The sequence below is a fragment of the Lepisosteus platostomus genome, chromosome 14, assembly GCF_059453375.1.
Source record: "Lepisosteus platostomus isolate fLepPlt1 chromosome 14, fLepPlt1.hap1, whole genome shotgun sequence".
NCBI lineage: Eukaryota > Metazoa > Chordata > Actinopteri > Semionotiformes > Lepisosteidae > Lepisosteus > Lepisosteus platostomus.
Window position 1 is genome coordinate 38,285,937 of NC_142624.1, and position 17,597 is coordinate 38,303,533.

The 17,597-nt window shown below is 44.8% G+C and overlaps 1 protein-coding gene across 3 annotated transcripts; it reads right to left on the reverse strand.

The window, feature by feature from the left end:
• Positions 1-230: 230 nt before the first annotated feature.
• On the reverse strand, positions 231-7,233 carry tmem177 (transmembrane protein 177). 3 transcript variants are annotated; one of them, XM_088606200.1, is made up of 3 exons: positions 6,843-7,233; positions 3,169-3,226; positions 231-2,560 (listed from the first exon to the last, which is right to left on the reverse strand). In XM_088606200.1, the coding sequence occupies exon 3, from the start codon at positions 2,524-2,526 to the stop codon at positions 1,603-1,605; it is 924 nt and encodes a 307-aa protein (XP_088462326.1). In that variant the 5' UTR covers positions 2,527-2,560; positions 3,169-3,226; positions 6,843-7,233; the 3' UTR covers positions 231-1,602. The 3 variants fall into 3 exon arrangements, with proteins under 3 accessions (XP_088462326.1, XP_088462325.1, XP_088462324.1); XM_088606199.1 differs by lacking the exons at positions 3,169-3,226; positions 6,843-7,233 and adding an exon at positions 3,054-3,136; XM_088606198.1 differs by lacking the exons at positions 3,169-3,226; positions 6,843-7,233 and adding an exon at positions 2,945-3,133.
• Between the last annotated feature and the right edge of the window lie 10,364 nt (positions 7,234-17,597).

Below are 17,597 nucleotides of genomic sequence, written 5' to 3' on the forward strand. Positions count from 1 at the left end.
CTGAGGCATGTTCGCTCCCTGTCCTTCCCAGCCTGCCTTGCTGGCACCTTCAGCTTAAACCTGTAACAGGCAGCTCTGGGCACCAAGGACCAACTAAGTCTCTGGGATTGACAGTCTTCAGGATCTCAGTTACTTACGTGACCCAGTTCGCTGGTGAAGTGAACTAATGAAAGCTGGGTTTTCAGGTCTCCTGGTAGGGATTTAAAAAGACCAGCTTATGTGCCAGGAGGTTTACTCTTCATCATGCTTTATTTTGAGGATTTCAGGAAACCACTTTAATTCAAACCCTTTCAAGAAGGCAAACTACTGTTTTCACACAACCCTATGCATGTAATGCCTACACACCGGAAGGGCACAGCATTTGTGTTTTGCACTCCAAAACCAGTCTCAGAGAGCAGGAGTGAACGGACTTTATTAAACATAAAATACTCAGGCATTGTACTTCTCAGTCATGGTTTTTCCCCCTCCATGCGAGATGATTATCGTTGCAAGTTCATAGCAAAATTCCATCCCAATTTAGACTGCACTGTTCCCACATCTTTGGGGAGCACTGTGGGTCAGTGTATGTGTTGCAAACTTCACAAGGCCATATTCTATTGACTTAGGACCGTCTGCAGACACTATGATGTGTTCAACACAGGTCACACTGATCCCAGCCCTGGTCCTGGGGAACACCTATATCAGCTGAGCTCTTATTCACTGGGGAGAAGGTGAGAACGAGGTCCTAAACTGACCTGTTTGACTTCTTTTTTCAGCACTGACTCCACCCATGAATTTTCTAACTTTTCCTATCCAGGGTTGCCGAAACCTGTCCCAGCAACCAATGGGCGCAAGGCAGGGTACACCCTGGATGGGACGCCAGTCCATCACCAGCCAGACATTACAACTCCCATCAATTAAGCTACCCGTATGGCTCTGGACCGTGGGAGGAAACCCAAGCGAACACGGGGAGAACACGCAGACTCCACACAGACAGCACCCCAGGTCCAGAATTGAACCCGGGCCCCAGCGCTGCAAGGCTTCTTCCAGCAGCTTCACCATGCAGAACCGTCGGCTCATTTCTTCTCAGCTTGTCCGTTCAGGGTTTGCCCCCTTACGTCTGCAAGCTCTTACTGGGTGATCAGCGCATGACGAGCAGGGCGTAATAATAACACATCGGACACTCCCACGACGAGGGCTTCCTTCTTTTTGGAAACGTCCCGTTGGGCCCAGGTTAAAGGGGCCCAGGGGGAGTCACGGACTTCAGACACTGGTACGGGCCAGGTGTCCAACACAAGACCCGTCTGACCCTGACGGAGCTGAAAGCAAATTCAAAACAAAATGTGCCGCCATCAATTAAAAAAAAAACTCTGCAAGAGAAGACGCAGCATTTTGCAGGAACAGAGCTTGGAGCCACTGTTACCCAACCAAAGGCAGTTGTGACATTCAGCTACAGATCTCTCTGGAGGTTAGAGAGCACATCGACCACCTACACCCACAGTTTTCACACTCTTTGAGTCAGAATCGATCACATTCAATGCAATCAGCGGTTTCCATTTGTTTTAGCTGCCTGGCAGGCACCCTGGCCAGAGTGTCGCATGGAAACTGGCACACCTGCCCCCACTATGCCTTCTGCTCTTTCAGCAGGCCCACAATGCTGTCTCTGCGGGCTGTGTACGGGGCGCGCTGCAGCCTGAACCAGCTGGAGGGGAACAAGTTGCCACTTGGCGCGAACATCTCTTCCCCCTTCCTGCCCATCAGACCACGAAGGGTGACGTTGCGTGCCAGGAGTTTATTGTAAAACTCCACTCCTCCTGTGGCGTAGTCCGTAGAGAGGCTGGCCGCTCTCCGGTCCCACCGGTAGTCGAGCCACTGGCTCACGGCGTCGGACACCAGGCAGTAGCCGGCAGCCCCGACGGTCAGCACGGCGGCGTTGGCCAGCCCCCGCAGGAGCACCGGGCCGGCGTACAGGCCGAGGAGCTGCTTGACGGCCACGCCGCAGAGGCAGGAGAGCGCCAGGCCCGCCGGGGCCACCGCCGCCAGGAGGACGGGACCTCCGCCCTGCAGGCGCGCCACCTCCCTGGCGATGGCGAAGCGCTGCGCCGCGGGCGACAGCACCAGCGACTCCCGCAGCGCCCGGCCCGGGCTGCCGTCCCCCCGCACCGCCTCGCCGTTTATCAGGATGACCCGGTCCGAGATGCCCGCCGTGCTGTCGAAATGGGCGGGGACGCCGATCCGAGCCCCCGCCGGCAACCACGGCAGCCCGGCCCCCACCGGATGAAAGCCGAAGGCGGCGAAGGCGCTGTACTTCCGCGGGTCTCTGACCCCCGCGTCACGCAGGACATCCTGGAAGGTCTTGCGCAGGGTCTCCGGGAGGCTGGCCGGCTCTCCTTTGCTCCAGGCTTGGTGCAGCTTCCTGTAGGTCTGCTCCGGGAACACGTGGTGGAGGACCTGCACGGAGAACGCCCCGGCGCAGGAGCCGACGAGCAGCCCTGTCCGGTGCCTCTGCACGAACAGGGCGAGCTTTCTGGCGAGCCGGCCGGCCATCCGAGAGGCGCTGACGGTCCGGAGGTCCGGCGCTCTGTGCATGGCGGAGAAAAGGGGACAAAGCAAGAAGGAAAGGTTTTATTTTGGCGCTGTAAACGTGCGATCTTGAACTGGGTCACATCTTTAAACCTAATGGGCATACGAGTATGACTTCCGACAGAATTGCTCACACCACCTCTCTCCATGTTCTGCAAAACAAAAACATCACCCAAATCAAAACGCACAGTAACATCCACAGCTTCCTGACTTCGTCATGTAGAATCAGATTGTTTTTTTCTAAATGTCATTATTGCACCTCGAGGCTTAGCGTATCGTGTAGACTTCTGTATGAAATACAGATTCTAAGCATAAAAGGGAAAACAAACGTTTTAAAACGCATTTAAAACTCGAAGCAGAAGTTTTGAAACTCAACACGAACCTCAAAATGCAGAATATTCGCAATGCCAAAAGAGGCAGACAGGAGAGATATGTTATAAAAACCAAAATGCAGCTGAATAAGAGTTAAAAGCACTGCTTATTAAACACACCCGATATGCACACTTCTCCGCAAGGACAAACCCCAAACCTGTCTAAAAAGCACAGCGCCGTAAAGCAGATTGTTCTAAACACGTCTCGCCTGCACGACAGTTCATTCCCACTTACGGTTTCCGTAGCGTCTTGTATTAAGTTCCTCTTGTCAAAATTTTAATATTTCGAATGTCTGGAGACAAGAAAAAATAAAGCAACAGAATGAAATAATTTACCAATATAAAAAATAATACAACTAATAAAAACAAATCTCGTAGTATGCTTTAGTAGGAAACATTATAAAGTCTTTTCCTCAGACTGTCATTAGTGATGTTGACCAGCAGAGGGCACTGTTTACACCGTGTCAGTGAAAAATGTCCATTACCAAATACACACACTATTACATTTGTAACTTTTATTTGGATGCTTGTGTGGATATGCACTACAAAGAATCATGATAAATATATTACCAAATGGAAGCTCTTCTTTTTGGAAATTGTGTTTCAATCTGCATCTAAAGGAGAGATTGCAGTATTGCTCTTCACACTCAAGAGTGAGCACTTGAAACAAGGCCTTTACAGATAGTAAAGTAATTGTAAAAAATAGACAAATAGATGAAAGGCGAAAGAAAGAAAGCTCTTCTTGATTTTTCACTTTTCTGATGCACTGATAAATTTGCTACATATTCATTTGACTGTTTATAAAAATAAAACTGCACCAGCTTCAGCGCCACCAAAAACATTCATGGGAACCTAAACACTGAGTAAACCAGTAGAGGCCACACAGCCCAACCAGCCTGTCTGGCAGTGAGTGGTGGATTTATTCACAGATGTCATCCAGCCTTGTTTTGAAAGAAGGCAGGGCGTCAGGTTCAAGCGCATGACTGAGTGACTTGTTTCATCCTCCAATAGCCATCGATTCAGAGCAGAATCATTGTTTTGAGAATCGGTCAGGAGCTTGAGGGTTAGCTGGGATCAGCCCTTCCCTTTCAGTAAAGAAGTGCCTCCTGCTCCTTGATTTGTGTTTCAGCTGTGACCACATGCAGTAGAATGCAGTGTGAAAACAGCACGTCAGCTTTCAGCACATCTAGTCCCTTTGTTACAGGAATTGCCAGTTCATCTATGTCAGGCATTCAGCGTGTGATGGCATTGAAGCTTTGTGTCCCAGTGCATCTTTCTCGTGCCTCATTGCTCACTGCTGCATGCAGGGGCCACCTGTCTGAAAGATGCTGAAAGATCAGGTAAATGTGATCAATCTTTGAAAACTTGCAAGAGATGCTGGCAGCCTTCTCCTTTAAAGTGCTTTGGTGAGGGGCTGAGAACAGCATGACGGTGTGAGCTGACTGAATGTCTAGGTAGTGGACGTCTTCAGGATCCACAGTGAGACATGAGCCAGAGGACACATGAGTTGTGGGGGTGGGGAAGAAGCTGCCCAGTCATGTTGCTGAAACCCATATCCTGGCTTCTTTCAAGAGGCAGTTGGAGGAGATCTTCAGATCAATTAGCTACTAACAATTAGGTGGGATAAGCGGTTAAGTGGTATTCTCAGAAAATGAGGTTTCCAGATGACGAAGGGAAGAGAGATATGAAAAGGGTCTGATGCGCAGCCAGACCTCCCACAATCCACACCAAGCTCATTGGCTGTTCCATAGATTGTTCTTCCCCTCATGTACTAACAAGCACCAGTAAAGGAAACCTGAGGCGTGAATCGTATTGTTGACATTAAATTGACATGCAATTCCATGCATTGTCAAAAGCAGATAATCCTTTCAGCCAAACTGGGAATACAGTGATGTTTCCTGCGGCTGCTGTCCTTATGTCTTGTGTTGTAAGTCTTCTGAGTCTTAAGCGGCGTACAGTGTTCACATGACTGCAGCAGCAAGGCAGCAGGTGTCACAGACGCCGGAAAGGCCAGCTGTGGAATGAACAGAAGAGCAGTAGAGACCCTATACGAAGCGGCAAAAACGGGACAAACACAGAGGTTTGCTCTGGGCTCAGGGCTCAGGGGTCAGGCGATGTTGAGGATGAAGCCTATGCCCTCAGGACACGGACGTGGGGTGACCTGGTGCTAGGCTGGCCTCACGACATCTGTACCCTAATGCTGAGCCGGGGACACTGGAGACACAGGGACTAAATAGGAAACGGAAACAAGACGCAACGGAAGGACTTGCATAATCACACGGAACTAGGAACAGGAAAGAAGTGGAGCGCCCTCTAGGGGTTGGATATCGACTGAGCAAGTACCACAGATTGAATAAGCTGCACAGCACAGGGGGGAGGAAAAACCTCATTTACCTGTCAGGAAACCTCCGGGAGTCCACGGCTTAGAGCTACCCCCTCCTCCAGCGTTATAATAAACTTTAATAACATGAGGTAGAGGGAGCTGGATGTCTCTCGTGGACCATGACAGCAGGCTTCAGAAGAGACCAGGAGTCTGGGGGCCATCAAGGGCCACTCAGCTAGAGAACAAATTCACCTGAAGTACAGTATCCATGGGAATGGCCTCCTGGAGCAGGCTGCACCTCCTTCATCCCATTCCCATGACCCCCTGCTTCACTGGGCTGGGGCTTGGCGGCCCTCAGGTGCTCATTCATCTCCACCTCAGACAAGATTAGCACTGGACCCTCCATTCTGCTGCTATTCCCCATGGAACCAGCAGGTGGGGCCGTAGGTACGTTCCTTTGAGAAGCCCTGGTGCTGGCTAGGTGTGCTGTATTGACCTGTTGTGATGACCTTTTCACTGGCACCTGATTGAGCCTGGAGGGAACCCCTTCTATCTGACCAATGAAGTAAATCCTTAGATTAATGCAGGGATGTAAGCGTGGGTTGTCCTGTGTGGCTGCACAGACCTGAACACTGTCTTCACATTATGGACAAGGCTTGATGAGTTGGACGGGTGCCCAGGGGTGTATGAGGATGACAGTGTCATCGCATGGCTGTGTCGGTATCCAGGGGGCAAAAGGAACAAACAGAAGTCAATTCCAACCAGAAAAGAAAAAAAAGGGAGTTGAGTGCACAGTTTTTTTTGACCATATTGCCATCTACAGGTCTGTCAACCCTTCACTAGGAGAGCAGAATGCAGTGCACCAGAAGCACCTGTGCCTCATGAGAAGTCTACAGCTGACGCCTCGTGCATTTCACCCTCTTTTCAACATGTCACTAGTCCCAGCATACTATAACATAGCCAGGAATAATCTACAATTGACAAATAAAATCCAAACAGCAGGGTATAGCACTGCCTTTGCTCTTGAGATATATACAGAATATCATGAGTGTTTCCATTTAGCATTACCCCTGTCCTGAGAATTACTCTGTGACTACATCACTGCAACAGTAGCTCAGCAGCTGGCCATAATGCAGCTATATAGCTTTACCAGGGGCTATGATGTTTCATCGTGTTAATGTTGCAAATATCCAACTAGATACCAGTTTATAAAAGGGCAGATCTTCCAGCATAGGGTGTTATACAATTCTGTCCTGAACATCACATAGAACAGAACATACTGTTCTAAACGAGAAAGCACTGTTACTATTGGCAAAAACAGGAATTTAAATGCTCTGTTGAGAGAGATAAACGCATAGCCTGTTGCCCGAGTTTTATCTGGGATATAATGCTACTACAGGCAACACATCCTCTCACAGAGGTTAAAAGTGTACAGAGTTAAAATAAGACGCAGGGGCTCAGAAATGAAATAACAAAAAGATTGAAATACGGACTTCTAGACGCAATTTGACTCCATTAAAGACGTCTGGTATTTGCTCCAGAATTTTTAAACCAAGTGCCGGAAGTCCCTGTAATATATAACTTACCTTCATATAAGATAGCGTTAACAAATGCGTGAAACGTGCTGGAGACCATTGTCACGCCTGGGGTTCAGTGGGGCGATTTATCGGCTTCTTCCGGCTCTTCAGGTGGCCCGCAGACACAGCGCCTCCTCCGGGCCCAGGGACCTGCAGAACCTCTGGGCATCTCCGTGCAAACCAAGTCCCGAGATCTGGGACTTGCTCAAGAGCGCGTCGCAAAGGCTGGTCGAAGGGTTACTTATGTTAATGACAGTTGACGTATATGAAGGGCGCAAATTAAAACGAAGGAAGCCTATGTGACCTAGTGAGTTTATTTTCTTTGGGATACGTCAGACTCTACGTTTGACATTGTATAACTGGTATTCATCCGCTCGCTTGCCTCGTTTTCATAAGACTTCATGATTTTTTTTATATATATATACTTGAAAAAGTAATGTGGCCATATAGAATTTAACAGGTGCATGATTTCTAAACTTATTTAGTTTTCCTGACGTGTAATAACCCTGGTTTGCCTTAAAACACAAATATAAAAAAAAAACCGGAAACGCAAATACTGCTTTGTATCTGCAGTGGTTCTGACACGAACCGACAGAGACGCGTAAGAAAGCCGACAGCTGAGTGAAGATACCCGGAAAACCATAACTAACCTGCTGGGAATAAAAAATAGAAATGGCCTCACTGAAATATCACTGTAGCTCAACAAACAGTATTTCTTGTATTTGATAAAACACCGAGTAGCCTTGTCTCAAATATAGTCAGCTCCCTGTAATGGACAAGAAAGAAAGGAATAGTTTTAAATGTCAGGCATGCGAAAACTATTTCACGCGAAACCAGTCGACTCAGATCAGGCACCTGCGAGTGCCCAGCCTCTGGAGTGGGACATGCAGCAAAAACCGATAGGTTTTTTTTTTAAATGTGCATATCGATCTTGTCAAGAGCTGAAGCCTTAAAGGTTTCAGTGCTCACAAACAGATATGTTGCATGTTAGGATGGAGTCCGTCTTTCAGTATTATTCTCCTTTCGGATGTGCATGAGCTCATTATTGATCTGCAGTCTTCATCGCAGGCCCACGGTAGTGAGCAGCGTTATGTGAAAGGGAAATTGAACACCCAAACGGTCGGGAAAATGTAGCGTAACACGGGATTCAGGCGGTGAATCTCCATTAGTGAGCACTACCATCAGAGCTGCCTTTTGTTTTATTGCAGATGTATAAATGTTAATGACAGCAGCATGACATCAGTGTCGAGGAGTCATTTTAACCCGCAGCTGGTGAGCAGCTCCAATCACCCTCCCAACACCCCCGCTAATCTAATTCTCCAAGAGACAGAAAGGGAGGCGAGGGGGGAGTTGCGTAAGGACAGTGCTAACCGTAATGACATTTCAGGATTGAGATGTCTTTGCTGCTGGGCCACTGAGTAACTGCGACTCGCCGTTTTCAAAGCCAGACGCTCGACGACTCTGCACGTCTGAGGCGGGGCGCCTCGCGGGAGAGGCAGAGGTTGCGTCACTGCTAGCAAAAAGCGTCACTCGGGCCCAGCGACCGCAGATTTAAAGGCACAGCTACGACGTGGGATTTTTCTCGGGAAAGGCGGGCTTAATTAAAACCCCGGCAGGCACAACGGACTGTTCGACAGCTGACTGGTCGGAGTGTCGCTGTTCCTGTCACTGAGCTCAGACATTTCGTCCTGTCTCTCGCCTGCTCAGACCATCACAGAACAGCGGCTGCTTGATTTCTGATTTCTGTGGGACCATGTCTACAGGTCAATGAAAAACAACGAAAAGAACATTACAAATGACAAATCTCCTATAACTGACTTGCAGTGGAGCACAGCTTACACCTGCTCACAAGACTTTAGACAGTAAAAAACATTTTAAAAAATCTTAAATACACTCTGATAGTTCAAAAAAACCTGTTTGAAAGCTTTTCAGCGACTGTGGAGGTTATTTGTTATTATTTGCCCTGCCATAATTTTATTCAAGTTTCTAATTACGTTTTTGGCTCGGATTTATTTTGTTATTATTTCCACGTTCATCTGTTTTTTTTTTTATTTGCTACCGAAGGTCTAGTAACTGTGTCCTGTGACTGCCTCCCACAACTGAGTCTGGTCGCTGTTGTTATCTAGACGTCTTTCCATGAAGGAATCTGCATTGGTCGATCATGGCAGCGGCTATATTGGTTCACAGGCTGCACGATCAATGAGAATTGTATTATTATTATTTGATCAGCACCATCCAAAAAATCTATATTGCTGCCCTGGAATGAGTCCAGAGACGAGCAGCCGGATACAGCCTGGGACTGAAGGGGTTGTCCTGACTGTCCCTGACTGCCCTGGCGCTGACTGGCTGGAGGAACTGAACCTTCATGATCTGAAACAGAGAGGAACAGAGGATCTGATTCACATATTCAGAATCCCCACAGGCCTAGACAGAGGCAACACAGTGGGTTTCCTGAGAATGAAGAGTGAACCACAAGCCAGAGGGCACAAGTGGACACTACAGGGAAATGCATTTAAAACTGAGAAGAGGGGGAGGGGGCACATCTTTACACAAAGGGTGGTGGGAGTGTGGAACACGCTGTCCAGCCATGCTGTTGAAGCTGATACTCTGGCTCCTTTCAAGAAACAGCTACTGTAGAGGAGATCCTGGGATCAATTAACTACTGACTTCCAAAGGGGACAGATGAGCCTCTGCTTGTTTTTTTTACCTTTCTTATGTTCTTATTACCTCCATCGCCTACACAAAACATAAACACAACACTGTTCTATATCTCAAGGAGTTAAACACTCACGTCGTTTTGTCTAGAAATATCTTATGAACTCATTTTGATTAACTGAATACTGGAATAATAAATCCCCACAGTTTATCCTTTCTCCTCTACCAGTGAGATTAATGTGAAAAAAATGTAGGATAGTAGTCATATTCTACACGCGCTCTCGCTCTGGGCACTAAATCACTTATTTGTCTCAGGAGGAGAAAGCTTCGCAGAAGAGAAAAACTTTTCCATCCACTGTACATTTTATACAATTCAGGTGCATACTGTATGTAGCAATATTCACTGGGTCTCAGTAAAAGCTCTTTTTTCATCTAAGGCAGGACACCCTGCTTTGAATGCTACTCTGATGCTTGAACCTTTCAGATAGCTGAGGGTGATCTGGACTGCAATAACGAGGGTCTGAGGCTGCAGAGTCTTGTACTGTCTGTGTTGAAGCAGGGCTCAGATCTGGTACGGGATATGATTAGAGCCTCCGTTCAATCTAATCATCACATTTGCTTCTAAATGCACATGACATCATCGCGCAAAGTGCAAGAGGTGGCCCTGTCTCGTGGCAAGAGGAACATCAGTTACAACAGGCGTTCCACACTCTTTCAGGTACATTCATCAGCATTAATTCATTCTGGATTTATTTCTAGCCCGTTAGCTGCCCTAATGAAGCATGCAACATGAGGTGGCAGCTGACGTGTGATGTATTAATTAAGGCAGGCACGACTGCCAATTCCTTTCCACCCTTTCCATCGGCAGTCCTGTCCCCCTGGTATTATTGCGTCAGGTCAGGTCCGGACTGGAGCACAGTCACACAAAAGTCGAAGTTAAAGTCAAGATCTGATCTCTTAGTTCAGATTTGATTCCCTCCCACAGCTTATACCCAGATGCAGAAACGCCCAACACAGCACGGAAAACAAAACCACACCTCGTGATTTGTTTCTGTAATTTCTCAAGGGAGTAAAGAATGGGGTGTTCATTGCTTTCCTCTGGAGTACAATGTATCAGGAAAGAAACAACAAAAAAAACAGCAAAGAATGTGTCAGGGACATGGATTCAGACTTCCTCTCGCGCTGAAAGACAGAGGTGTTGGAGAAACATACTGGGATACAAAGTAATCCCGGCTGCCAAAAAACTCAGCCACAGTAAGACTGCAAGACTGCTGGCCTCTGCCTTCGTTTTCATTGTGTTTAAATCAGAAACACTTCGAGCTTTGCAGGAAGTACAGCACAGCCCCGCAACAAATTTCAGTCTCTCGCTATGTTATCATGCCGTTTGGTTTAATGAAATACAAACACTCCATAACAGCTAGTTCTTTCAGGACAGAGAAAGGTATCAGCACCTCTTATGTTTGAGATTAAACATTTGTCTTCAGTTCATGCAACACATTTTCAGCTGATCTCATTATTCCTAAGAAATGTGATTCTGTTCCCTGGAATTGAGTATTTTGCTGAGGCAGTGCCAGGGTTCAGAATGCTAGTTTTAAAACTAAAGCTACACGTGTATTCCCTTTAATATACTGAATGTTAATGTGATTTAACCAAATGAGCAAAATGATTTTTTACAAGCTAAATGAGACTAAAAATAATGCAATTAATATTGAATGCAAAGTCCATTGCAAAAACAATTTCCTGGGAAGTTTAGATTGCTTGAATTTGTCAATGTACTAGCTTTTGTTTGACAAATAGACCTTTTCACAATACAGCTGTAGGATAGGCTGGGCTAAAATAAAGTAAATGTTGGGTGAATTGGACACATGCAGGCAGCACAATTTTTTTATTTTAATCTGCAAAGTTCTTTTTAAAAAACTTGCTCAATAAAATAAAATGAAAACAAGATAAAAAGAGATTTGTGCAACATTAAAATAGAAAGAAGACAAATCCTTTATTTTGTTATTCTCTGCACATTTTGAGAGGAGATGTGTGAAAATCCAAATCTGAATCAATTGAATATATAAAATATAAAATAAAATAAATAAAAATATACAAATGTGTACTGTAAACTATCAGACTGATAACCCTAACGTAAGATGAACGTTCAGCACAGAGAAGATATTATTTAGAATAAAACAGTTGGCTATATGAGGATAAGGAAACATTGTTCAATGAAAAGATTCGGTTGACAATGAGAAAAAACAGAACTGAAAAATGGACATGCAGGCAAAAGTGAGAAAGCTGCAAGTTAATAGTGTGGTGAATCTCATTGTGACTCAGGTTGAGCTGGACGTAACTGGACATGATGACTTCACAGATCTGTCTGTCTGAACAAGAAGTGATGACTGTCACTTGCAGACTTTTGTTAACTTTAACTTTTAGTTAACTTTAACTTTAACTTTTGTTGTTAACTTTTAGATGTTATTGTTCCAGCGGAGCTCAAATTGGATTAAAGAGAATTATATTTAAAAAACAATCTATACTATCAGGGTTAAATAGGAGATATTACTCTGGGTATTTTGAATTATGTTCTTGTTCTAAACTGTATTTTCTCCTGGGTCACTGCGTGTCTGGAATTCCTGAGTGCTAGCCCTTGTGTTTACTGTGAAGTCCATCCAGCCCAAAGTCTTTCATCAGCTGCTGCTCTTTTGGTCAGAAATGCAAGTCGTATAATAAGTTCATTATACAAGGAACAGAAATAAAATCTCCTTCTTCGGCCATTGAAAGGTTTGTGTGTTATTCAGCAGTTGAAGTGGTATCACATCATTTTCATTTGGAGCTGGTAAAATAAGATTGATTTTATCTTAGTCTCTGTATTCACCATAGCCTGGAGAAATTCACAATGCAGTCAGTACTGCCTGAATTATGCCTTTATGACGACAGAGGAATATGGTGCAATGAAGAGGCTGTTCCAGTGACAAACTACAGCAGGAGTTCCCAAACCAAACATCAGGGTCTGGCAATCCAGCAAGTGTTCTGTGTCTCTTTAAATCTGCAACTGCTTAAGGATGTGCAGAAGTGATAAACCAATCCAGGACTGTCACACAATGGGGGAGTGCTTCTCCAGGTACAGATAAATGTCATGTGAGTCCAAATGTTTTATTCAGGTTCAAATTTGGCAATAAATTAGCTTTTGTGAAGAGTTGGCGTCTGCATAGAAAATAAGCTTGACTTGATTGACCTTTGGTGGAAAACTTCTTTATTACATACTACGTTGTGGATGTAGTGTCACAAGAATTTAAGTTAATGTCCGTGAAGCAGTTTCTAATATAAATACTCAAGATCCGAATCCAGCAAAAAGATTGCAAGCAGCTGCTAAATCTGCTTGAATTGAACAAACACGGCACATGGGACTTACTCACACAACATGTATTTTAATTTAAAGATCCTTATTCATCAGAGGATAGATTAACAATCTTTAGTCTCCCATAAAGATAATGCACCTGTCTTTGGTTATCCTGACAGAGGGACTCAAGCGGAAACAAAATCTTGGCTAAAATGTTTTTCATGTATCCTGTATAATCAATGGTACTTTCATTCCATGATCACTGTGGCTTTACATACAGAACAAAAAGTAATGACTAAAACATCCATCCATTTGCCAACTGCTTTTTCCAATTCAGGGTGTGAGGGCCAGCAACATAAACATTTTAATTGATCCTCATTTTCATTTCTTACAAGGTACAGTTCTTTAATTGTGAGACTAAGCAGCCTGCAGTTCAACTGTTCTCCATTAGAGGGCAGAACGTGAACCTTTTGTTGCCCAGCGTGGAGGGGAGCTCAAAGAGAAGAGCGGTCGGTGTCATTTTATTGTAAACTTGACCTTATTGTTTGTCTTTTTCTGATTTAAATTGGATCCCTCGTCACAAACGCACTCAACATCCACACAATCTACTCCACTGCAGGACTTTGACATAATCACCTTAATTGCTGAGTTGATCCTGCTCATCATCAATTAAATAATTAAGGAACCAAGGCGAACTAATTTTTCCAGTCGATTGAGAGGGCCACTGATTGAACATTTTTGCACGTGCTTAGGTTAGAAATGCATTCAAGGTGGCTTAAAGAACAGAGCTCTCTTTCAGCGTGCAGGCTGTCCTTAGACCAGGGCAACATGAGCTATGTCCACAGCATTGCATAAGGAGAAACTGCATTTAAAACCAGGAACAAGAGACACTTCTTTACCCTCTGTTCTTGTGGGAGTGTGGAACAAGCTAACCAGAAATCCCGTTGAAGCTGATCCTTTGTTTTCTTCCAAGGAATGGCTGGATGAGATCCTTCTGTCAACTATCTGTTAACCTCCTAATGTGCTACATGGGTCAGATGGCCTCATCTCATTTGTAACCAGACTTGTGTTCAATAGGCTAGGCTCCTCTGGAGATTGGAGAGCTCGCAGTGACTTTCTCGGCAGAAACTACTACTCCCAGTGGGACTGTAGTCTCTCGTGACGATGGGTTTCACTTTTGGCATATTGATCTGTGTGGCTGTTGGTGTGTGTGTGTGTGCGTGCTCTCAGGTGCTGAGAGAAACCCTAGGGAGAGGGGATACACCACACACATCACACTCACAGCGGTTAAACACCTCTAGTGGGCGCCACAGAGCCTGCCATGACGTCAGTTGATGAATGACTCGGACAGGAAGGCGTGGAGGATGACGACATCTCAGGTCCTCTCTCTCCCTTGTGGTACAGGGGTGCTAGCAGTGAGCTGAATGGCTAAACATGGTGCAGCTGCAAACTAGGAGGACACAAAACAGGCAGTCGCTGGACGTCCCGATTATGAAAAAGGAGCCATGCTCAACAGAACAGGGTTTTCAAGACAGTGTGTATCCCTTATCCCTTCAGTGCTGGTAGGCAGTGCAGCTGATTTACAATTTCGTACCAATAAATGTAGTTTATTGATACGGACAAGACAGGGAGACTAAATGTAACCTTTTCTAAATTTGAAAAGGCACACTTTCTAACTTTGAGGTTTGAAGAAAAAACAGCTGGGAATCACAGGCTCCCGTGCGCAGGACCTGTGACAGAGAGGCTGTGGGACTTTGACCCCTGAGGCTGCAGGTACTACCTTCCACCCAAAACTGCGCAACTGTTGTTCAGGTGATCGAGAAACTGCAGGCACACAGATCAACATCCTTGAACATTTGAGTCTGTTTTTTCTTGTAGATCATCTCCCTGGAGCTGCTGCAATGGAAAGACAAAAACTAGAGCTCTGATGTAATACAGAGCAATAAAGGACTTTTCAGAGCCCTCCCTCTGTATGTCGCGTCATCAAAAGTACGTTCGGCTTCCTTTTCTCTCCTGCTCGGGCCCTTCTACATCCAAGCGAACCGAACGTCTTTCATCCTGGTTGATCCCCGAGCAAGTCTGTAAACCTGGCACTGCTGGGACACCAGCTCTGCGATAGGTGGTTTCTTGGTTCTTATTTCACTTGGATTAAAAAAACAACAACAAATAAACCGACAAACAGCCCTGTCCTTTTCTGTGCAGATGAATAAAACACTCCATCAAGGTGGAAGCAAGGTGAGCCATGCTCGTCTTGTAATGGCTCCAGTGGGTCCTCGAGGACTGGTACCTCTGGTCAGGAGCCAATGATCTGCTGCACGGCTGTTGCCATGGGCAACCTTCGGAACAGGGGCTTCCCAGACTCTCTGCATTGAGAGCTGGGTCACAGACTGAGCTCTCTGTTGTTTTAAAAACACGAGACCAATTCGAGGCACTTCCCCAGCAGAAGCACATCTCTGTGCACCAAAATGATTTCAGAGGAAGCTGATAATTAAGCTAGTTCTGCGGGAGATAAGCCTATAGTCACTAATCAGTCCACGCTCATCTGAGTGCTCATCTGAAGTGGAAAGAACCAAAGACATTTAAAGGCCATTTCAGGACTGGGGAAAAAAAGGCCTCAATTTCAGTTTTCTGAGAGGCTTAAGATGTCAGGGTCCAGCGTGTGGAAGAGGAGTGGAAAGACATGCTACTGGTAGTGACAGGCGGTCAGTTCACATGGACAGCAGATTCCACGCAAACACTGAAAGGCCTGCTGGACCAGATTCGATCTGGACCTAGGGCATGTAATTATTTTTTTTAATTTAGGCTTGTTTACAAAGTTTGACTTGACTGAAATTATTTTGTGGGATTGTCCATCATTGGCGCTAAGACATGTCAGAAATGCTACACCTTCAAAATCAGGTTTGCTAAGGTAATCCAGTATATTCCCTTATTGACTTTTAGGGCTCCATACCATCGAGTTATTACTGTGCTGAAGGCACACTGTAGTTATAAAAGCTACACAGTGTTCAGGATAAACCGTTTATAGAAGGAACTGCAGAAACTCGGTGTTCTGGTAGTAATGTGCATGGGGTGCACTGTGAGAGTGGGTGTGCTGTTGCCAGGCAACCCACATCCCATAATAAAAAAGCACCACTTGACGTGAGACCATCTTTGCTGGTGCTCAAACAGTTCATTATTATTATTATTATTATTATTATTATTATTATTATTACTGCTTTCAACATGGTTTTCGATAACCTCTAACCCCCCAAATCATTAAAAATAAGAAATTTGCTCAGTATACAAAATGTTTTCAAGTAAAATCAAATGGACTTTGTTTGCCAGGGATCCTTCTGCTACGCTCTCTCGCTCGTTGTTCACCTAGTTACAGTAATTTCAACGTCAAGCTAGAAGGAGTTTTAAAGCTGTGGTTCCACGAGGGAGAAGGAATTAATATTTTGTGATATTGCGGCCTATGCTGCCCCTTCGCTTGTGAATAAGAGTTTAATTAGTCTGATTCTGACTTCTACACACTGCGTAGATTAGGCAGGGGGACTGAAAGTAATTGATTTTACTAGAATATGAAAAATACTTACATCCCAATAAGCACAGTAAATGATTCGTGACCTTTAGTTACTTCACTTTGGTGCTGAATACAGAAATGTGAGAAATGTCAGATGCCCAGGGCTTAATTCCCTATGTAATCCCTGAGAAAGCAGTACTATAACGCCGTGTGTGTGTGTAAAATCAAATTAAATCACATCTAAAAATAAACTCCTTCACAACCGGGCTGAACTCAGGCCAGAGAGAATGAAGCGGACTGACTACACAGTGACTTCCGTGCAGACCAGTCTGGTCCGTGGCGACAAAAGCCCTTGTGTGTCTGCAGATGGGGCGTTTGACAAACAGCTGCTTTCACTAACCTCGGAGCACATGCTCGAGAGGTCATTAATGATCGGAATCATCGCAGAGGCTTCTGCAGGCTCCGGCATACTTGAATTTTTCTCCAGGTCAAAAAGAAACTTTGGAAAGGACCCGATTGCAAAGTTGTGTTGAAACACTTGACTCATCAAATCAAAATGTGTTCATCGCATTTAAATCTAATTTCCTGCTCAGTTCACTACAGAAACATCAAACAGGTCTTGTACTATTGTGAAAATAGTAGATATATTTTGGCAAACTGGAGTTTGATTGGAGGGGAACTGGTGAATATTTGTTTGGAATCCTTTTCTCAGCACGGAAGAAAGCTATAACAAGAAAGTGGCCAGGAATGATTGGATTGAATTAAGGAATGAAATATATATAATGGAAAAATGAACATTTTCACTAAAATTACAAAATAATAAATTTGTCAAATATTGGTCTAGATGGGTTAAGTACATTAAACCTTTAAGGTCTGAATTTGTTGAGATACAAAATAACTGAAACTTGATAAGGGACATTTATATAGTCTCCTCCCTCTTCGTATACATCTTCCTCATTTTGAATGTACAGTATATAGTTTGTTAAAAAGTTATATAATTGTAAAATACTAAGGGAACAAATAGGAATAGACACTTTTTACTTGTGATGTATAGTCGAAAGTGAATTGGAAAAGTAAGGCTGAGTAACCGTGATGTAAAATGGTTTTGTTCTCTAAAATAATAACAACAATAATAATAAGTTTATATATGCTCTATTATGGCGGCACTGAAATGAAAAGTTTCTCTCTTTGGTCAGGTCCTGGAGAGCTCCAGTCCAGGACTTCTGGTAGGTAACCCTGAATCACCTGTATTTTGAATATTAAGATAACTTAAGTTATT

Excerpts from the sequence above, each read along its gene's own strand:
- tmem177 (XM_088606200.1), bottom strand. The coding sequence starts at position 2,526 with ATGGCCGGCCGGCTCGCCAGAAAGCTCGCCCTGTTCGTGCAGAGGCAC.